Source organism: Notamacropus eugenii, chromosome 1, assembly GCF_028372415.1.
Source record: "Notamacropus eugenii isolate mMacEug1 chromosome 1, mMacEug1.pri_v2, whole genome shotgun sequence".
NCBI lineage: Eukaryota > Metazoa > Chordata > Mammalia > Diprotodontia > Macropodidae > Notamacropus > Notamacropus eugenii.
The window spans coordinates 7,305,511-7,329,037 of record NC_092872.1 but is presented as its reverse complement, the minus strand read 5'-3'; the positions used below and the strand labels follow the sequence as shown (position 1 = coordinate 7,329,037).

General features: G+C 38.1%; 1 protein-coding gene across 2 annotated transcripts in view; it reads right to left on the bottom strand.

Annotated features, from left to right (window-relative positions):
- Nucleotides 1-1,132: 1,132 nt before the first annotated feature.
- Nucleotides 1,133-23,527, bottom strand: part of QRICH1 (glutamine rich 1) — a 76,672-nt gene continuing 54,277 nt past the window's right edge. For both annotated transcript variants that reach the window (XM_072651602.1, XM_072651592.1), the window contains exons 4-10: nucleotides 8,851-9,028; nucleotides 7,347-7,501; nucleotides 5,405-5,519; nucleotides 3,647-3,755; nucleotides 3,085-3,236; nucleotides 2,544-2,634; nucleotides 1,133-2,100 (exon numbers count right to left, since the gene is read on the bottom strand). In XM_072651602.1, coding sequence (XP_072507703.1) covers nucleotides 1,908-2,100; nucleotides 2,544-2,634; nucleotides 3,085-3,236; nucleotides 3,647-3,755; nucleotides 5,405-5,519; nucleotides 7,347-7,501; nucleotides 8,851-9,028 — 993 coding nt within the window. In that variant the 3' untranslated portion in view covers nucleotides 1,133-1,907. The remainder of the gene's footprint in view (nucleotides 2,101-2,543; nucleotides 2,635-3,084; nucleotides 3,237-3,646; nucleotides 3,756-5,404; nucleotides 5,520-7,346; nucleotides 7,502-8,850; nucleotides 9,029-23,527) is intronic.

Sequence of the window (23,527 nt, the reverse complement as noted above, 5' to 3'; positions counted from 1 at the left end):
AGAAGGGGGGTAACTGGGCTGCTTAAACGAGTGGCATGAGGGGCTGCGGGTGGGGTCAGATTAGTGAGGATCTTCAGGGGCTCAGCTCGGAGAAGGGCGAAGTGAGCCTAGACCCGGGAGGCCCTGAGTTCGAATCCAACTTCTGACACCAGCTGTGACCTAGGGAAATCCCTTAACCGTCCACCTCAGAGTTGTGAGGATGAAACGAGGTGATATTCCTAAAGCACTTTGTAAGCCTTAAAGTGCTGTGTAAATAGTGGCTTTTATCTGGACCGAACAGCCCCAGAACCAACATAAAATCCCACTGCGGAAGGCTGGCCAACTTCCGGCCTGCAAATATTTACCCATCCAACCATAAAAGTAAGACGGGCTGGAGATTCCGGGTACAGACTATAAGAGGCAGTGTTAAAGGCCAAATAAAATGGTGGTCATTTAGGAACACAGGCGTAAGAACGGTGTCTGTAGGTGTCAACAGACAGAAACCTAAAACATAAACGACTGTGGTTCCTCTCCCTGCGAACTGACTCCCGTGGATCAGACGAGAGCAGGCACAGAGGCTGGCCGTGTGGGGTGTGGGGTGACCAGAAAGGTTCCTCTTCCGGGCGGGTCATTCCCCTATCTCGGTCGTCAAGCAGGACACAGCTCCTCTGTCTAACAGCCTTCTCATGGCGCTTTAGCGCTCATTTACAACACTGGGAGAAGGGGAATGAGTTACTGAATTGGGGGGAGGAGAAGGGCCTTTTCTTCAGATTAGCATAAAAAAAACTTGTGTCCCCAAATGTTTTCAGAAATAATTTCTATGTCTCAGGAGAGTGAGAAATAATCATAAAACATAATGCTTAGTCGCCCCCAAGGAGGTACTTTCCTTCCCACAGTATTTCATCCTAGACATAGGTGACCCTCCAGCCCTGCCTCTGGGTGAGCCTGGCTAACTTCAAGCCTCAACAATCAGGTGGGAGTAGATGATAGCTCAGCTCCAAAATTCTGTGACCTTCCCTTCAGAAATAACCACTGGAGAGGACTGGAGTTCTACTGCTACTAAATGGCAAACCTGGAGGAGATCAAACAACCCTAACCCTAGCCCCCACTCTTTGCTCTCCCTCCCCAAATAAAGACGCGTTGTTCAATAGCATGTTGAAAAGACGTGCTTGTCATTCTTAATAAACAACTAGAGTAAGAATACATAAGAGAAACAGTGTTGTATCTTTATATGATACACAAGTGTATGTTACAAGAATTCCATCAGGCACATGTGCCTCAAGTTTTAAGGCCTCAATGTTAGGCCCAAAAAAAAAAAAAAGCATGGTAAAGTTTTTACTTTAACATCTAAAATGTCATTTCTCTTAACGGGGCTGAATAGAAATTGTCTTTAATAAATCATAATTGAAGTTCTCTCCCCTTATTTTTCTTCCATTAAGATGCCAAGTTAATGTCTGAGCACAAAGAAAGAAAAAGAACATGGCTACACCAGCGACAGGCAAAGCCAGCCAGGCCCCTGGGGAAGGCAGGCATGGCAGGCACCCGGGGGCAGGAAGGGAGATCCATCATAATTTCTGTTCTGTCTGGAGGTGAGGAAGGGGTCATATTTTCTCCTCTGCAGTCCAGGCCCCTTCCCCAGGCCCCAGCACAAAAAAAAAAAAAAAAAAAGTTAGCCAGCAACTTTCCAGGGTGTCCAATTTTCTTCGAAACATATTGCTCCGGCAGGCACAACAATCTGTTACTGTGTATGATGATGCGTGGTGGGCAGGTTTTACTTTATATTTTCTTTTCAACAGAAGCAGCCTAAAAGGGCTTCAGAACTACACCAATAAAAATAAGAAAAAAGAAACAAACTGAGGCCTCTTCTTTAGTGTGAATGTCTGTACGGTTCTTCCTCGTTTCTCCCCATCCTGGCTGAAAGGAGATGCTCAGTGCATGTTACTGGCACTTGCCACAGCAATAGCTTCCTGAATTTCTCGTATCACCAGGATCCGGGTAAGCATCTGTTCCATTTGCTCTCTGTTGATTGGCTGGACTGAATACCAGATCGGGCTGTTGGGCGCCACCACTGGCTCAGGGGTCAGGTAAAACGTGTCATTTCGGCCTTTCACACTCTGGGGACTGAAGAAAAGGGGAAAATATTAAGACCAGATCATACCTTCACCCCTGCACTGCATCCCATGGGATTCCTTGTTCCCTGGGAAAAAAGGAGAGCAAAGAGTGATGGCACAATGGCAGAAATACTGTACTTCATGGAACTATTAAACTGTACCAGAAAACATTTTATCTGACTTTTTTTAATATATCCATCAGTTTTGGCTTTTTTCCCTCTTCTTTTTATTTTTAAGATATTTTGTCATAAAGAAGAAATCTGGGTAGTGTAAAAAAAACCCATTATCAATAAAAATCTACTTTAAAAATGAAAATATTTTCTCTTTGTGTTATTTAATGTTTAACCTTACAGTGTCGGGAAGGATCTAAAACTTCCTTAAACACCTCAGTCATGAGAATTCTTTTCCCCAGGCAAATTCTCCCCTCCCAACAAACGGAGAAAGAAGCCTCACCATTTGAAGAGGTAGAAATCATAGAGTTTTATGGGGCATCTCAGTGGGTTCTCTGGATTCTCAGTCTGCTCGGCGTACATATCATCTGTAACTACAAAACCCGCCCCCACCACAGACTGTGTTAGACCACTCCTCGGCAGGTCTGGCTAGAACGCAGTTTGAGAGAAAGACACAGACAACTCGAGCCCATGCACACCCACACCTCAGATCATGAGCCAGAAGGCATCTCCTTTCACCATTTTAGGAAGAAGCATGGAGCTCACACTGCCTTCTCTGGAACTCTTGCTTTTTTTGCAAGGATAAAGTTAGAGCTTCTCACCTGGCTGGGCAGAAGTGGGTTTAAAGATTACAGGATTTGACAAGGATCAATTTTCAGTTGCTACCTGCAGCAGATCAGCAAAATGGGGAATAGAAAGTGGAAGGGTAGCGGACAACCAGAGCAGGTGGGTTACTTTCTGCCTATAGTCATCCCCAAATACGTCCTGTCACAGCACAACAGGAGACAGGGTTTGCTATTACTCAAAAGGCTCAACCTCCCTACCTTTCTGGCCAGTCTGGTGTATGCCAAGTGCCTTCAGATACCGGATACTTGTGCTCTTATCCTTGGGATTTGAAGGGTTCTTCTTTGTCTGTCGTAAAACTTTGGAAAAGGCCAGTTTCATGTGCTGGTCTACTGTTTTCAAAAGAAAGTACCTAAATCATAAAGTAAGGAGATATTAAAATGTGACACCCATGAGAAGGATGTAGGAAGGACAACTTTACTCACCCACTGACCACAATAGCTCAGAGAAGTATCTGAGGTCAGACAAAAAAATTTTAAAAGATGCCAGGGAACCTAAATAGCTATATAGGCAGATTCTGGCTCACCACCCAGGGGCACAGAGAAACTTGAGTTCTAAAAAACAAATTAACAATTTCAGAAACAAACTGGGTTCCTCTCAGATCCTGACCTCGGTTGATCAGTATCTTGGCTCTTTCTCTTGGGAACACCCAAGCGGTGGGGCAGGAAGAAAACCTTGCCTAATAAGCAATAACATCCCATTCTTCTGTGTCTCCCTAAGTGCAATTACTACCCAACATACAGGCTCCCATTCTTCACTTACTTTGTGTTAAAAAACATGAGTGTAGTGAGCAGTGTGGAGGGTGAGTGAGCCCCTAGTTGCTTACACTCCCACAGCATCTCTTCTGTCACACGGCTGGGCAGAACATAACCTACAATAAGAGCATATTGTCATAATGTGAATATGGGAGGTGTGTCGAGGAGACATATGGAACAATCTGTGTCAACAGGAGAGAACAAGGTGGAAGAAATTGAATGCGTAGTATTAAAGATCAGAGGGTGATGATGGCACTCCCAACTTCTGCTCAAGATTTTCTACTCCCTTTAACCTGTCTTCAGGTCTTATATCTAAAGCCCTAAGGAACTTCCTTGGTGCATCAGACAGTAAAGATATTAAGTGATAAAGGGGGGATAGGTTCACAGCAGTTTGGACTACTAACTCCCCTCCTTTCTTGGCCAAGGTAGAGATGACCCACTCAGCTGAGCTACCATTTGTGACAGTGTGGAGCACAAAGAGGTAATTGCTCTGGGCTTGTAGAAAGGAAGTGCCATCAGCGGTCAGAGCTACCTCGGACTATCTGCCCGTGGCACTAGTTTTGGTCTACATTAGGTGCCTTTTTCCCATAACAGAACCCTTATACTTCTCAGTATTTGTTTTCCAAAGAGTTGGCCTCCAGAGATCCTTCTAGATGCCAAGATTCCTGGCCAGCTGGCTATTCCTGGCATGCCCACTGGACAGTGATCAATCACAAATTGAGGGTTCAGGGCCAAGACAATGATTTAGCCTTGTGTCCCACCTACGAGCTGGGTCTATACTCTCACCTAATTAGCTCAGCAGATAGGGCACACTCACTATAGTAGGTAAAGACACACACATTATCTATAACAGTTTGGATTTTCCCTGAATCTATTTCCAGGAAAAAAGAAGAGTACATTTAGTGGGCCAAGGAGAGTGGAAGTAGCTCCATCATTCCCAGAAAGGAATAGAAAGGACATAATGAGATGGCAAACAGAAATAAAATGGCTTCAGTATTTGGAAGGTCCCTGAGGAAGGGTGGCTTGAAGGTATTTCTGGGCACACTTCTTTCCCTATGCTCTCTCATGCCAGCCCCTTCTCTTTACCCAGACCATTCCTTAAGTAATTTTTTCACTCAGTTATAGCACCATGCTTGCTGATTCCTTCACATAAAACAAACCAGAACTTAGCAGCTTAATAGGACTCTTATTTGGAAGGAATCTAAGAGAGCAAATACTCTTAACATTGTCATTTATGACATGAAGAAAATAATGACCTAGACAGGGCAACTGATCTGCCTAAGGCTACACAAGCAAGGAGAGCAAGGCTTCAAAGCCAAGACCAGTGATGCCAACATGAATAACAAACAGGCGAAATGCAAGAAGCAGGCAAAACACATGACACACGTTCACTCATCTAATCTGAGTACTACCACACCATGATTGCTGTCGTAGAATATTCCATTATATTCTTAAACATGGTAAACCAAATGAAAAGACTTGAGATCTGAAATGTTTTAAAGTTTAGGTTTTATACTGGCATCCCCACACACTTTGTGTTGTCTACAGAATTTCATGGGACAAAGCTGAGGAGGATTTTACTGACTTCCAAGTGGGTAATAAATGGAGGTATGAATTAAAATACCCCAACAGGGAAAAGGAAAAAACTGTCAGTAATTCAGATGAAGATCATCTTGGTCCTTAAACAACCACATTTTTTTCCCTCTCTTCAAGAACTCAAGATAGTGTCAGGAAACAAGTCACTTTGGCCAAGAGGATGACTCACCTAGAGATGTAACTCGAGGCTGAACGTCCTTTAGAACTTCATGAAGCCACTCCGTGAACCGAACATAATAGAGATCTGAAAATATGTCATCTACTCGGCCATTTTCAAAAAGATACTACAAAAGAAACAGAGTCACAGTAGAAGCAAGCAATCTTCTAAGGTTAGCTCTTTCCAAAAAAGTGTGTTTATCTCCCAAAAAACACAGTAAGAGAAACACCAGACAGGAGGCTTCTTCCATGTCCAAGGACATCTCCTGTTCAAGAGCCAATGGAGGCCGATGAGGCTTGTCACGTACACCAAGGCAGAGCTCAGTGGGGTGGGGGAAGGGAAGGTACAGACTCTCTTTACTATGGAAGTCACTGCTGATGGACAGCAGCATCTGGTATTATCTCTGCCTTATCAATACTGTCTGCATAACTTCCATTGCGCTTCTTGCCCATGCATGTGAAGTACCCACATGCTTTTTGAGGTAGGTCATTCTTAGGAGAAGGGGGAGCCCTCCAAGGAGGGCTTCTGTGATCCTCTCATCACTTCACTGTTTACTGTATGCAGGAAGCTGAGGGATTGGCAGTCCAACCCTGTGTCCTTCTAACACTGCCTCCACAATATAATTCTCTCTTCCCTTTTCTGCACTTGCTCTGGATTTTCTCATTAAATGGATATATTATAAAAATTTATTTTTCCTTACAAAAAAGACAAGGTGTTTAATAAAAACTCTCAGGAAGGCAAGATAGTCCTTGCCCATAAAACACATAAACTAACCTGTACAGCAGACTAAACAAGGGTACCTTGGAATTAGGTTTCTATATCCCAGTCAGACTGCTTATTTAACCCTTCGTTAAGCCTAGCCAATTCCTTCTCCTCTCTAAATTTCTTGTACTATTCAATTTTTCAATGGCTTTTCATGATTCTAAATCCTGAATTTCTATAGCAACACCATTCTATTCTTTCAAGCCATTATCTTCTTTACCCATCATTTCCTTTGATTCTTTCACAATCACCCCCAAAGTACACGGGGTAGTTATTATTGTGTCCATTTCACAGAAAGGGCATCTCTGTAAAGGCTCAGAAAGACTGAAGTGACTTACTGGAGGCAGCATGTAACAATGAAGTCGAATGGGCTATGCTGGCAGAAGACCTCGGTTCAAATCTCACCTGGTACTTGCTACCTGAGTGACTCTGGGCAAGTCACCTCCCCACTTTAGAGCTCAGCTTCCTCCTCTGTACCTACCTTAGAGTGATAAAGAGCTACATTGAAGTCTGGCTTCCGAAACATAGAGGCAGCATTACACTAGTCAAGTCATCTACCCTCATACCCCCAGGCAATTCTCTAAGTCCCCTAGACCAGTGAAATCAAAGGTCCTGTTAAAACAAACAAAAACATGAGAGTTGGGACTAGCTGACCCCGGAGATACTTTCAGGCTCTAGTTCTAAGATCTATGTGAATTATGTCATGACCACACAGGCACAGCCCAGATCTCCTGCCTCATTTAGGACTATTTGTACTATACTGACCTGCCTGCCGTAAGCTGAGGTGTGTTTAAGATCTCTATCTGTTTTCTGGAACTCAGGGTTAAAATTTAATTGTCCCACCATGCTTTAAAACAAAACGTCATAAGTGCACCTAAGCTAAAACACATTTCTATAATGTACAGGGTAGTAAACTCATCAAGCTAAATGTTACGCCTTTTCATCGGCTGGTTAAGAAAAAAGAACACAAAGGATACTGTAAAATACTTCATGAATTTCCGTTAAATAAAATATGAAATAAAAATAGTCATGCCTGAAAAGTAAGTGTTTGACGTCACATTCAGTTTTAACAAATCAGAGTATTCAGTCTGAATTCAGAATAAAGCCCGGCCACCCTGTTATTCTACCTTCATGCAAGTCCTGGTTGGAACCAGAGAGAAAGTACAGCCCTGGGAAGATTTCTGACTCCTACCTTCTGGATACACAGGAATATGTAGTACAGCACATCTGGGTCGTACGGTTCACCTTCTCCATTTCGGGCCTCCCGTGTCATCAAGCACAGACCATAATTCAACTCTGCCACAGCTGAGGAGATCAGATCTTCCTGAAACCTCAGTAACTGACGACCTGAAAAGGAAGGTACAAAGGGTAGCGAGCGGACCAGCTGTGCCTGTGCCATTAAAGATCCCTACCATCAAACCACAGTCAGGACACACAGATTCAAGGTTTCCAGCAGATTCATTATAACTAGCTATGACCATGGTGTTTCTTCTTCCTGCTCAATTCCACTCCATTACCAGGTGCTTATTACAGGTATAGAAGAGAAACTGCCATTCCTGTCAGAGGCAGATAGGTAGCACAGTGGATATAGTACTGAGCCTGGAATCAGGAAGACCTGAGCTAAAATCCAGTCTTAGACACTTAACTAGCTGTGTGACCCTGGGTAAGTTTAACCTCTATCTACCTGTTTCCCTAACTGTAAAAAGGGGATAATAGCATTGATCTCTCATGAAGATTAAATGAGATAATAATATTTGTAAAATGTTAAGTATAGTGCATGACACATAGTAGGTACTTAACAGATCTGTCTTTCTTTCCTCTTACTGCCCCTATCAGAGACTGGCCCAATTATATAGATGGTTTTTCCATATAAACCTAAAAGATGAAAGCATAGAGACAGAGAACTTCAGAAAGTTCAAAGGAGCATATATGTGCATTATAAAGCAGAGGAATAATAATTGCTAACCACAATACAGTGCTTTACAATGCACAATGCACTTTAAAAACAGTATTTCATGTGTGTTTTACAGCTAGCCTGTAGGCATAATACAGATATGACCACCCCCCACTTTGGAGATGTAATAACTGCAGAGGAGTTAACTGACCTGCCCAGTATTCACAGAGCTACTAAGTGGCAGTCCAACGCTCTTTCCACTACATTATACTGCCTGTTGTTAAATACCACTTGGGCCTTATCATCTAGAGACTGCCAACATGAGCCAATAGTTTACCTTCCTATCCGGTAGGCTCACCCATACAAGGTAACTCCCTCACATTTGCCACAAACTAGACAGATCTGTTGAATCTGACTTTCAATCTATACATCTGAGATGCATCTGCCAAAGGATACAAAAGGTTAAATGGTGATGCATGTAATAACAGCTCAAGGGCCCCAAACAAGTGGTCAGCAGGACAGGAATAAAATTTTGATATTTATAAATCCTGTATGATCTACAATACCTGTTGTGATCAATTCTATGAATTTCTTAAATCATTGGGGAAGTGTTCATTCCCCTCCCAGCCCCGCAAAAGAAATAAGGAATATAATCGAGCTAATCTGGGATAAGAGAAGAAAAAAATAACCTATTCTATAAGATTTGCTTTTGCTGTCCCTCTCTTCCCATCCTCTGTCCTCTTACATGCCAGGAGTGGAAACTGAGTTGGTAGTGAAACTATCCAGCCTCAAACACACTTACGGCCAATGGGTGCAAGTCGGTTCTGGGCATCCTTCTCTAGTTCGGCATTCTTAGTCTGGGCCCAGCTTTTCCAAACTTCAAGACCTTCTTCTGGCTTCAGAGAATTAGGGAGTAGGAGTTCTGGTGAAGGCTGTGGCTGGGCTTGTGGCTCAACTTCAGCAACTTGGACGGTTTGAGCCTATGACACATAATTCACAAAGCATCACAATCCTGGACTCTCTCAGAAATCAAATGAGCTCTGTTAGTGAGCTACCCCCTGTATTACCTTGGCTAAGTTCTTTCGACACTCAAGTCCCGATTTCCTCATCTATAAGAAGAAGGGGTTGGACTGGATAGATCAGAGGTTTCTAACCTGAGCTCTGCAAACTTGTAGGGGGTTTCGAAAAAATATTTGATTAATTATATTTCAGTAATTGATTTCCTTTGTGATCTTAAGTATTTTATTTTATGAAGTTAAAAACATTGCTCTGAGCTGTCCATAGGCTATACCAGACTTTTTTCATAATTAAAAAAAAAAGGTAAAAATCTCTAGATCAGGTGATCTCTCTCTTTTTAATGGTTAAACTTTTATTTTTACTCATTTATTTATTTTTTAGTTTTCAACACTCTCTTTTATAAGATTTTGAGTTTTTCCCCCTCCCTCCCCAAGACAGCATATAATCTGATATAGGCTATACATGTATGATCATTTTAAACATATTTCCACATTAGTCACATTGTGAAAGAAGAATCAGAACGGGGAAAAAACCATGAGAAAGAGAAAACAAAAAACAACAACAAAAAAAGAGAAAACAGTATGCTTCAATCTCCATTCAGACTCTACAATTCTTTATCTGGATGTGGACAGTATTTTCCATCGTGAGTCTTTTGGAACTGTCTTGGACCATCGTATTGCTGAGAAGAGCTGAGTCTAATGGAGCCAGTCATTACACAACGTGGCTGTTACTGTACACGGTGTTCTCCTGGTTCTGCTCCCTCCACTCAGCATCAATTAATCTAAGTCTTTCCAAGTTTTTCTGAAGTCCAACTGCTCACCATTTGTTATGGAATAATAATATTCCATTACATTCTTAGACCACAATTTGTTCACATGTTCCCCAGTTGATGGGCGTCCCCTCAGTTTCCAATTCTTAGCACCACAAAAAGAGTTGCTATAAATATTTTAGTACATGTGGGTCCTTTCCCTGTTTTTAGATCTTTTGGGGATGTAGATTTCATAGTGGCATTGCTGGATCAAAGAGCATGCAGTTTTATAGCCCTTTGGATGCAGTTCCAAATTGTTCTTCAGAATAGTTGGATCAATTCTCAACTCCACCAACAATACATTAGTGTTCCTATTCTCCCCATCTTTTCCAACACTTATCATTTTCCTGTTTTGTCATTTTACTCAATCTGATAGGTAGTACTTCAGAACTTTTTTCAACATTCATTTACAGCATTTTTTCATATCACTATAGATTTAATTTCCTCATCTGAACACTGCCTGTTTATATCCTTTGACCATTTATTAACTGGGGAATGACTTTTACTCTTATAGATTTGGATCAATTCTCTATATATTTTAGAAATGAGACTTTAATCAGAAACGCTCCTTGTAAAAAGCGTTTCCCAGCTTTCTGTTTCCCTTCTAATCTTTGCTGCAATGGCTTTGTCTGTGGGAAAACTTTTTAATTTAAGGTAATCAAAATGATCCATTTTGCATTTCATAATGTTCTCTACCTCTAATTTAGTCATAATTTTTTCCCTTCTCCATAGATCTCACAGGTAAACTATTCCATGTTCTCCTAATTTGTTTATAATTTTACCCTTCATGTTTAAATCGTGTACCCATTTTGACCTAGTCTTGGTATACAGTGTAATACGTTGGTCTATCTATGCCTAGTTTCTGCCATAATGTTTTCCAGTTTTCCCAACAGTTTTTGTCAAAGAGTGAGTTCTTTATTCCAGAAGCTGGAGTCTCTGGGTTTATTCAACAGTAGATTGCTACAGTCACTGACTACTACATCCTGTGTACACAACCCATTTCTACTTCTCAGCCAGTCTCAGTAATCTTGATGACTGCTGCTTAGAAGGCTAAGCCCCCTTTCCTGACGAAATTTCTGTTCATTAATTCCTCTGACATTCTGGACCTTTTGTTCTTCCAGATGAATTTTGCTATTATTTTTTCTAGCTTTACAAAGTAATTTTTTGGTAGTCTGACTGGCATGGCACTAAATAAGTTAACTAATTTAGCCAGAATTGTCATTTTTATTATATGAGCTCAGCCTACCCACGAGCAACTGATATTTTTCCAATTATTCAGATCTGACTTTATTTGTGTGAAAACTGTTTTGTAATTGTGTTGATACAGCTTCTGGGTTTGTCTTGGCAAGCAGGTCCCAAATATTTTACATTGTCTACAGTTACTTTTAATGGAATTTCTCTTTCTACCTCTTGCTGCTGGAGTTTGTTAGTAGCATCAGAAATGCCGGCGATTTATGTGGCTTTACTTTATTGCAACTCTGCTAAAGTTGTTAACTATTCCAAGTAATTTTTTAGTTGATTCTCTAAGTAAATCATCTGCAAAGAGTGGCAGTTTTGTTTCCTTATTGCCTGTTCTAATTCCTTCAATTTCTCTTTCTTCTCTTCTAGCTAAAACTAACATTTCTACTAGTACAATACTGAATGACAATGGTGATGATGGGCGTCCTTGGTGTATCCTTGACCTAGGGGAGCTCTAACGTCCCACCAAACTCTAAATTTATGATCCTAAGGACATCCTTAAAACAAGAGCGTAAATATCATCCTTCTCTTATGTACTAGGCATAGGAATACAGCTCACCCCTTTGGGCTATTTTACATCTAACAATCCACCTGAAGCCCTTCTATTTCTCTCCCTCAAGGAAAAGATTCTTCTTGCCCTTAAAAGGGTCCTTCAGTAAAATCATGTTATTTGTTATAGACAAAAAATAACTTTCTTGTGGCTCACATTCCCAGTGGAATTAACTCTAAAATTATATTGCCCTAGATCAAACCATAAAAGAGTACTGAGATGGGAAATGACTAAAGTTTTACCCATATCCTCCACAGAGATGAAAAATATTCTTTCACACTTTTACTAAGTTTATACGGAGACAGGCTGTCCTCTGGTGGAGGAAAGACAGAATACTATAGTGGAAACAAACTATTAGCAGACATAACAAAACACCCTGGGAGTACATGGACACAACAGTTCCCCCAAATTTTTATGAGAGCCAAAAACCAAAGATAGTTTGAAATCAGATATTTAGAAACAGTAATTTGGTCAGTTTTAGACTTTTCCCACATTTCCTTTACCCTCAATTGAAAAAAAAAATTCCTTTCAGCAACCTTCTGGGCCATCTAACGCACTGGAATGTCACAGATCCCACTGTAGCTTTTTCCTGGTTGACAATTTAGTCCGGGCCCTTCAAAAGGAAGCACAGGTGATTTGCTCCAAATTACACATGTAAAAAAGTACAAAAGCTGGGATTTAAATGGACATCTTCTGACCTCAAATTCAGCACTCTTTCCAATTTACCATGGTTTTGTCCAAATAAATGGATTCACACATGAAGATTATAAGCTATTTGTTTTTGGCTTCATTTCCTCATGTTTAAAATGATCTATTTATACTGGAAGACCTCTAACATATTTATCAACTAACATTTTATGAAGCAAGAATAAGACAAGAGCAAAGAAAAAACAAAAGGACGCATGAATATATTTATTACTAAATCAAAAGGTAGATACTCACACAAAAAAAGTGGAAGGGAAGTCTAAACCACCTAGGGTTAACAATGGAATTCTGATGCATTTGCAGCAATCCATTTTCAAAGTTTTGTATCTTTGCTTTATATCCTGAAGGATTTGGGGATGAGAGAAATATGATATAAAAATGTTCTGAAGTTAAATTTTCCTTCTTATCTTAGCTACAGTGCACAACAAAAGATATGAACAGGCTTTCTGGTTAAGATGGATGCCTGAATGGAGGTTCCAAAACCCTAACTCCAACGAAAACCTAAAAATGGCACCAGATTTAAAAAAAAAAAAAAAGGATCAAGAAATCCAGTAAGGAAACATAGTAATAAATTGCTTCCACTGCAGAACTGCACAAGTCAGATAAAAGCCAGCAGGCAATAGGGAAGGACCAGCACCAGAAAACCAAAGCTCTTGCTCAGGTAAATAAGTTAAAAGAGCCTCTCTGAAGACTCAGTGTTGGGCCTATGTCTCCCAGTGTAGACTGCAAGGCTCTGTACCCAGAAGCAGTAAGAGTAGAAGCTCCCTGAGAAAGCCGCAGGGTGGTTGAAGATCATTAAAACCACTAGGAGAAATAGTAAACAGAGTGGTATGTTTCATACTCTTGAGTTTCATAGCACTCGGAAAACGCCAAGAAGAAATCAGTTAGTCCCTTTAGCTAAGGGCAGTTTACAGAGATACAGAGGGCTGCTGACACTAGGGTGGGGACCCAGCAGGAGCAAGTGGGCAATAGGTACATAGAGGAGGATTGTAGTCCACAGGGACTAAGAAAGATCACCAACACAAAAAAAGCACCCAGGTAGAGTGAGATTGCACTGGATCCCTGAACTAGTATGGGGTTCAGGAATGGGTGCCATCTGCCAGATGTCAGCCATTACCCACTTCTGGGTCACAGATCCAGGAGGTAGAGGAGTGGTCACAAGTAAGCTAACTAATGCGGTCACAAAGTTCCAACTAAGTAATGAGTAAGAAAGAAACTCTGGAAATGTAGTTGTAAATGTAACTCTAAATCCAAGAGCTGAGCAGTGACTCAGTTCTATCCTTTAGGCCAACACATAAGCAGGAGAACAACAAGGCCAGTGACAATCCAGCAGCCGAGGACTGACACTTAACTACTCACAATACCACACATCCAAACCTGGGTCAGGAAGTGCAGAGTTTAGACCAGGATGGCAGTGAACTGACATCTTCCCATATGACACAATTTTCGTATCACTCAAAATTTGCAATATAAAAGAACATAAGTTTAGACTAGAATTTCCCCACAAATGCTAACAGAAGTGCCCTTTACTAAATGTCCAAAGTTAAGAAATGAACGAGCAAACAAAAAAAAGGAATTCTACCATAATGAGACACCATAGTGATAGATAAGCTCAAGACACAAATATAAAACAAAGTACATGACTTGAAAACATCTATAAGCAAAACCCCAAAGGGAAAAGGAAAAAAAAAGTAAAGTGGACAGAAGCCCAATAAGAATTCAAAAAACAAGTTGAAGAGTATTTTTAAAAATAGCAAAAGAAAATGACTACAAAAAGCAAATAAAATAGTAGAGGAAAAAAGTGAGAAAAAAAATAAGAGCTATGCAAGAAAGAGATGAAAAGAGAATTAACACTTTGGTTAACAAAAAATGTAAAACTTTAATGAAGAAAATAACTTTGAAAACTGGAACTGATCAAGAAATACTAACAAAGGCAAAAAACTGGAAAAAAATAGAATGAAATATGAATTATCTCTTAGGAAAAATGATCTGGAAAATAGAATGAGAAGAGATAATTTTAAAATTATTTGATCACCTGAAAGCAACAAACAGAAAAAGAGGACAGAGCTCATATTTTAAGAACTCATAAAGGAAAACTTTCCAGATATCATAAAACCAAAAGGGCCCAAAATAGAAATCTAAAGAATTAATCAGTCATGAGAATATCCAGGAATACTATAGCCAAAATCTGGTTCCCAAATCAAAGAACATGGAGAAAAAAGAATTCAATTACTGTGGAGCCAAAATAAGGATCATAAAAGATTTAGCAGCCACCACTATAGAGGAACAGAGAACTTAGAATATGGTATTTCAAAAAGCAAAAGATCTAGGATTACAACCAAGAATAAAGAACCCAGAAAAACTGAGTATAGTCTTAAAAGAGGAAAGAAATCAATATTTAATGAAATAGAAGATTTTCATGAATCCTAAGAAAAAGGCCAGAACTGAATAGAAAATCTGACATTAAAAAAGGATGTTCAATAGATCCAGGAGACAATTTAAAAATTATGGGGCTACCTGCAAGCCATGATTAAAAAAGAGCCTAGACATCATCTTTCATGAAATTATCAAGGAAAACTGCCCTGATATTCTAGAACCAGAGGGTAAAATAAATATTGCAAGAATCCACCAATCACCTCCTGAAAGAGATCCAAAGAGAAAAACTCCTAGGAACATTGTGGCCAAATTCCAGAGTTCCCAGGTCAAGGAGAAAATATTGCAAGCAGCTAGAAAGAAACAGTTTGAATATTGTGGAAATACAATCAGGATAACACAAGATCTAGCAGCTTCTATATTAAGGGATCAAAGGGCTTGGAATTTGATATTCCAGAAGTCAAAGGAACTGGGATTAAAACCAAGAATCACCTACCCATCAAAACTGAGTATAATACATCAGGGGAAAAAAATGGTCATTCAATGATATAGAGGACTTTCCAGCATTTTTGATGAAAAGACCAGAGCTAAAAAGAAAATTTGACTTTCAAACACAAGAATCAAGAGAAGCAGGAAAAGGTGAACAGCAATGAGAAGTCATAAGGGACTTACTACAGTTGAACTGTTTACATTCCTACATGGAAAGATCATATTTGTAACTCTTGAGACTTTTCTCAGTATTTGGGTAGTTGGAGGGATTATATCCATATAGACAGAGGGCACAGGGTGAGTTGAACAAGAAGGGATCATACATAAAAATTAAAATTAAGGAGTGAGAGAGGAATATATTGGGAGGAGAAAGGGAGAAATGAAATGGGGCAAATTATCTCTCATAAAAGAGGCAAAAAAAGCTTTTTCAATGGAGGGGAAAAGGGGAGAAGTGAGAGGGAAAAAGTGAAGTTTACTCTCATCACATTTGGCTTAAGGAGGGACTAACATGCACACTCAATTTGGTATGAAAATCTATCTTACACTACAAGAAAGTAGGGGAGAAAGGGATAAGTGGGCTGTGGAGGGGATGATAGAAGGGAGGGCAAATGGGAGGAGGGTGTAATTAGAAGTAAACATCTTTGGGGAGGGGCAAGGTCAAAAAAGAGAATAGAATAAATGGGGGGCAGGATAGGATGGAGGGAAATACAGTTAGTCTTTCACATCATGACTATGATGGAAGTCTTTTGCATAACTACACATATATAGCCTATATTGAATTGCATGCCTTCTCAGTGGGGATAAGTGGCGAGGGAGGAAGGGAGAGAAGTTGGAACTCAAAGTTTTAGGAATGAATGTTGAGAATTGTTTTTGCATACAACTGGGAAATAAGAAATACAGGTAATGGGGTATAGAAATCTATCTAGCCGCACAAGAAAAGACAGAAGATGGGTATAAGGGAAGGGAGGGGTGTGACAGAAGGGAGGGTAGATTGGGGGAAGGGGTAATCAGAACACATGGTGTTTTGGGGTGGAAGGAGGGGAGAGATGGGGAGAAAATTTACTAACCCTAACCCTAAATTTTGAAAACTAAAAATAAATAAATTTAAAAAAAGAAAAAATGTTCTTAAGACACATAAAAAAGGATGTTCATACAAAGTATAAGAAAGTAAACATGAATCCATAATGGACTAAACAAGATTAAATAGTTTACATACTTATGTAGGAATGTAATACATGAAACCCTTTGGAACTTTATTATCACCGTGAGTTACACAGGAAATGTAAACAGAACATGTAGGTGTGATTCTATCCTGTTTGAATGATCTCTTTACAAGGATGGAAGACGAAGAAAGAAGAATACACTGGAAGGGAAGGAGAGGAAGGATGGGGACAATTTTCTCTCTCACACACACACACGCGCGCACGCGCACACAGTAAGTAAGGAAGAATATTCCTGCAGAGAGTGGGGAAGTAGGTAACACTTGAAGCTCGTTCTCATGTAAAATGGTTAAAGGAAGGAAAAACACACACACAGAGTTGGGTGCAGAAATTAATTTTTCCTGACAGAAACAGGAGAGAAACATGTTAAGGGGGTTAGGAGGAGTGGGAATGAGAAGAGTAAGGGAGATATTAGTGAGAAGCAAAACAGAGTCTTCAAGCACAGGACAGAAAGTGAGTGAAAGAGAGAGAAGTATGTAATAGGATGGAGGGAAAAGCAGTTAGCAATCATACCTATGCATGAACTCACCCACAAAATGGAATATAAGAAAATGGAGGAGAAACCAGAATTTAACAGCATGTTGTTTGCAAAAACAAGGGAAAAAACCACTTGAAACAGAAAAATACACATATAGTTATAATAAGGTGCTGGAGCAGAATATATTTTGCTTCAGGTGAAGTAAAAAAAGATAGGGGTGGCAAGCATGGTGTCCTAATTAAATAAGACAATGAAGAAACTACATTTTGCTAAAAGGTACCAAAGAAAATATCAACATTGTATGTATATGTCTGTACACACACACACACACACACACACACAAAGATACAGCATATAAATTCTTAAAGGAAAAATTAAATGAGTTATAGGAGAATAGTAAAAGCATAATAGTGGGAGACCTAAGTTTACCCCGCTCAGACCTAGATAAATCTAACCATAAAATAAGCAAGAAAGAATTTAAGAAAATTTTAGAAAAGAGAAATGGGATAGGCCGCTAGATAAATGAGAATAGAAACAAATATACTTATTTCTCAGCTGTGCACAGCACCTTCATAAAAACTGACAAATATCAGGCGGTGAAAATTTCACAAACAAATGTGGAAAAAAGAGAGGGGCTAGAATGTATTGTTTCTATTAATTGGAGTGCATGAGAACAATATTAAATAAGAAAAAAGGAACAAGAGAAGCGGGAATCACGTGGATATTACTCTTTTCTGTACTGGCCAAAAGATACGGAATTATAAACACATATCCACATAGATGTAGAAATACACTATACTGAAAACACATAAGAATAGGGAAGGAAGCAGTTTAGGGGGAAAATTTTTTTAAAAAGTGATACTCACAAGCAAAACAAACTCTGTGGTCCTCAAAGACAGATGAAAATTAAGTATGTTGAAATTATTGGGATGACCATTACTTGGGCCTTGGATGAAAAACTGTGGTATATAAACATTTAATAAAATATTATTGTGTTGTAAGAAAAACACAAAAGAGATTATTTCAGAGAATCCTAGAAAGTATTAATGGATGCAGAATAATAATAATTTATAAAATGACAGCAACGCTATAAAGAAAAACAACTTTGAAAGACTGAAGAACTTTAATTGAAGCAATGACTCACAAAGTCTCCAGAAATCCTGGGAAGAAGCATCTTACTGATCCCATAGAAGAGAACTCAAGTGTGGAGGGACAAAGACAAGGTGTGGATTTGTTTTGCTTGAACAATGCTTATTTGTCATAGAATTGTCATAAAACAAGGTTTGTTTAACCTCTCTATATTTAATGGGGAGAAAAAGCAAGGAGGGAAGATAGCGATACAAAAAAGAGGACAAGAAAAAAAAGGAGGCCCACTGAAAAAAATTTTTTAAGTGCACAAATGATAAAAGAAGTAAAAGATAAGTTTTGAAAGTAACATTTAAAAAGCAAGTACTATTGAAAAGCAATTCATTTTTTCATGTTAAATATTTAAATCTTCTATTTTGTATCGAAAAATGCTATTTAAATATTTTTTTAAAGATCAGAATAAAAAATTAAATTTAAAAATAAAAACTCCATGCAGTTTTTGAAAGGAAGGCAAATTATCAATACTCATATGATGTCTCAATTATGGCAAGGGAAATGTAAACTGGAAAAGATAGCAAAAGAGAGAGAGAATCAGTTTTTAATGAGACTTAGTGAGGTGCATTAATATATTGTTGGTGGAGCTGTAAATTAGTCTAACCATTATGGAAACTAACTTTAAATTATGTGAGGAAATTAATCAAAACTACCAACTTTTGACCCTGAGATCTTATTATTGGGCACTTTTTCCAACAGTCAAATGTAGGAAGAAAGGTCTCATGTTGTTGTTTTGCTGAGTCATTTCAGTCCTGTTTGAGTATTTGTGATCCCATTTGAGGTTTTCTTTGTAGAGGTACTGGAGTAATTTACCATTTCCTTCTCATCTGACAGATAAGAAAACTAAAGCAAACAGGTTTAAGTGACTTGCTGAAGTGTCTGAGGCCCAATCTGAACTCAGGACATCTTAATTCTAAAGCCCAGCAACCTATCCACTGTGTCACCTAGCTGTCTACATAAGGAAGGTCTTACGTATTACTAAATGATTCACAGTTGTTCTTTTCTGGTAGGAAAAACTGGAAACAAAGTAAATTTCCACTGAATGAAGTATGGCTGAACAAATTGATATATGAATATAACTGAATATTCTGAAATAATTTTGACGTCTTTTGATTTTTCCATTATCAGAGTTTTGCTCAGTATCCCTCCTCCTCTCCCCAGAGAGCCATCCCATGTAATAATCAGGACTTTTTTAAAAGACAAAAAAAGAAGAGAAAATTAACACAATTAATCAGTGTACTGAAAAAGTCCAAAAATGTCCAATGTGAAAAACTTGAGAAATCCGCGATTGCCGTGAAGCTGTGGTTAGAAGTGTTCTCTCATGTGTCTTCTTTTGAGCTTTACTTGATTAAAAAAAACCTCCAAAACTTGCAACCGTTATTTTTGCTTTTATGTATGGTTCTTTCCATTTATGTAATTGCAATTATTGTATGTATTTTTCTTTTGGTTTGTGCTTGTTTCATTTTGTTTCAGTTCATTTAGATCTTTCTATAATCTTCTATATTTTTCACATTCATTTCTTATAGCATGGCAAGATTACATTACATTCATGTACCAGAATTTGTTTAGTTTTCCCTCAATCAAGAGGCTTCTACTTTATTTCTAATTCTTTGCTTTCACAAAAAAATAAAAATAAAAAAATGGTGCTATAAAGAACTGAGTGTACAGGGGGACTTTGTTCTTATCAATGGCTTCCTTGGAGTAGAATGAAATCTCTGGCTGAAAGTGCATGGACATTTGAGTTATTTTATTCACAAAATTGCAAATTGCTTTCCAAAATGGTTGCACTGATTCACAGCTGCATCAACTACACACCCACGTGCCTATCTTTCTACAACTCTCCAAGACCGACTAAAGTCGTTTTTTATACTTCTTGCCACTTTTTAGTGAACAAGTAAAATCTTGAATGTTGTTTTAACTTGCACTTCTCTCACTAGCAGTGATCCGAAGCATACTTTGGGTAACCACTGGCTCTACTCTTTGAATATTTATCCACTGAAGAACACACACGTGACATCTAGGTGTGTGTGAATTGTTTTGTGCATGTTCGTTATCAAACTGTCATCACAGAAATGTAATACAGATTTTTTCCTATTAGACGGCTTATCTTCTCCTCTGAGGCATATTAATTTTACCTGTACAGAAGCTTTCCAGTTTCATGAAATTATCTATTTTATTCTCTGTAATGCTCTTAACTTGACCTGTCAGAAGCATAAGATCTGCTTTCCTTCTAATCTTTTTGACCGTGTGACATTTAGTACTAAGGTCATGTACCCACTTAGAATGTACTGTGGAATCTTGCAAATGAAAATACAAGTCTTCAGTGCGTTCTACAAGACTGATTCCCAGGTATTTTATGCATTTCATAGTTACCTGAAATGGGACTTCCCTTTCTATTATTGCCTCTTGGATTCTGTTACTTTATATAGAAATACATTTGGGTTCTGAGGGTTTATTTTGTAGCTTCCTACTATGCGGAAGCTTTTACTTGTCTAGATTAGTACCCTGGTGGATTCCCTACGATTATCCAAGCATACCATCCTGTCATCAGCATATAGGGATAATTTTATCTCCTCTTTATCTAACTTTAGGCCTTTAATTTCTTTCTATTGTCTTACTGCTATTGGTAGCATTTTAATAACTATTTCAAATAATGTTCAAAGCATCCTTTCTTTACCTTTGTATTTAACGGAAAAGGTCCCATGATTGTATATATGATGCTTGTTTTGGGCTTTAGATAGATGACTTACAGGATTTAAAGATCTCTCTATGCCTATATTTTGTAGTTTTCTGCATAATGAATGCTGTATTTTTCAAAGGCTTTTCCCATCTATTGAGATAGTCATGCAGTTTTGGATTATTTAAAAAAAAATACAATTGAGATATTTTCTTAAATTGGAACTGAAGATCCTTGCATCCCTCCTATAAATCCAAATTGGTAATAATGGATGATTTCTTGAACAGCTATAGTATGGACAAAATTTTATTTAATATTCTGAACTGTTATTCATTAATGATATTGGTCTACAGTTCTTCCGTGTTTTATCTGTCCCTGGTTTAGAGATTGAGCCTATATTTGTCTTATAAATGTATTCTAGTAGGGTGTTTTCTTTCTCAACTTTTGAGGATAATTTGCATAGAATGGGTAGCTTCTTTAAAAATTTTATAGAATTCTCTTGTGAATCCTTCAGGAGGCAGCAGGTTTTTTTACTTTTTAGTTCTATTCCAACAAGTTCTATATTTCTTTTTCTGAAATGGGTTGTTTAATATTTGTTTGGTTTTGTCAATTTAGGTATTTCACATCTTAAAAGGTATTCTATTTCTTTGATGTTCTCAGTTTTATTAGCATAACTGCATAAAATATTCTGATTTTTAGAAATTTCTTATAGTTTTGTTGTGATTTTATCATGCTCATTTGCTATTTATTTTATTCCCTGCCCTCTTTAATCAGTGTGGATAAAAAGTATGTTAGTTTTGTGGATTATTTCAAAGACTTGAATTTAAAAAAATTTCTGTTTCTACAGTGTTTTTACAGGAGGAGGGATTTCTCAGCTAATCTATTTTTCCTGCAATTTTTAATACTTTCTTTTTTTGTGCTTATTTTAGCTTTGTTTATTTATTAGCTTTCTAATTTTTTAAAATGAATTATTGATGTTGTAATAACTACATTATTAATGTTCTCTTTTGCTGCTTTGTTGACATGTTTCTAAGGATATGATTTTTTTCCCAAGGACTGCTTTAGCTACATCCTGAAAATTCTGGGATGCTGTCTCATTATCATTTTCTTTTACGTAATTGCTGTTCCTATAATTTCTTCTTTTACTCATTCATTCCTCAAGATTCCATGTCGAGTCTTTATTTGTGTCTGTCTTTTGTTTGTGGTCCCTGACCTAACTGCTATTTTTATTGTTCTGATTTGTAAAGGATGTGTATGCTATTTCTGCCTTTTCACATTTCTTTGCAATATCTCTGTACCTACTACGTGGCTGATATTCCACACGGTATTGAAAAATAGACGTCCTTTTGTAGCCTCATAGACGCTGTGAGTCTTTTATCCATGACTTCTCCTGTGACTCGTCCAGCTCCATTTTTAATGTTATTTATTTTTTTGTTAAACTTACCCAAAATCGAGACATTGAAATCTGTAGCTGTGCCCTTTTTTCATTTTTTAAGTTCAATTTTATTTTATACTCAGGTCTGAATTCTTTCCCTCCTGCTTGTCTCCTCCAATTACTGAGAAAACAGGAAAAACAAAACCAGTCTCACACATACAATCTGCCTATGTATTCTTGAGTTCAGTTCATGTTTGCTTTAAGAATTTAGATGTTACAGCATTTGGAGCATCTAAGATTAAAACTGACGTCAATCTGTTGTTTATGGCTCTAAACAGTATAATGTAGTTTCCTTATTTATCCCTTTTTGCATTTTGAATTTTTTTTTGTCGATAGCACAATTTCAATTCCTGGTTTTGGTTTTACTTGATGCATGCTAACTATTTTTTCCAACACCTCAATTTTATTCTGTGCATATTTTTGTTTTTTAAATGTGTTTTTTGGAAGTAACAGCACGTGAAGTTTTGTTTTCTTATCCAATCTGTCACTTTTTTTTGTTTGTTTTATTGGAGTGCTTGATTCATTCACATTTAAAGTTAGCAGAGTTAGGTTTATATTTTCCTCCATTTATCTCTAAGATTGGGTTTTCTCTTAAAATTATGACTTATTTCCGTTGTTCATTAGAAACAGTACGATATCTCTTCAGTTATTTTAGCTGAATTTCTGTTAGTCTAGTACTATTTCTACTCACTTTCTTCCCCTTTACTCTCAAATTCTTCTTTCCTTTTACCCTATTCCTTGGCATTGGAATTTTGCTTATTATATTAGTTCTTTTTTCTTTTAACTATTTATTTAATTCTTCTCTTGTTTTGTTTCTTTTAATTAAGTAGTCAAATAGAATACCTCTTCTTTTCTACCCTTTAAATTTGTTTTATTTGTTAGTTTTCAGATGTTTATTTTCTGTGCTTTCTTCTAGAAGGGATTTTTCCTCCTTATTCTCTTCATCATTTATCTTCTCTTTCTGTTTATTCTTGGCTTACAGTCTTTGATTCATGAGCCTCGTACTTATTTAACCCTTATTTATTCTCTGTATTACTCATTGAGTTAAAATTCTTGAGCTACCTATTCTGAGTTCTCTCTTCTGTTATTGCCTTCTAAATCTTACCCCGTTCCACTTTTTCTGTTGCACCTCACTCTGAGAAATACTGGTTCTGACAGGTGATAGAGAGAATACTGCCCCATGGTAGGAGTCTTCCTATATCCCTAATTGTACTGTTAGTTCCTGACCTTTGCCTTCCCTTTGGTCATTTTCCCCCCTTACATGCACCAAAATCTTCATTCTTCTGAGTGTCACTTGCCCTCCTTAAGTTCAAGATCCCCGTTTTCTTAGGCAGGATGAGTAGTTTCT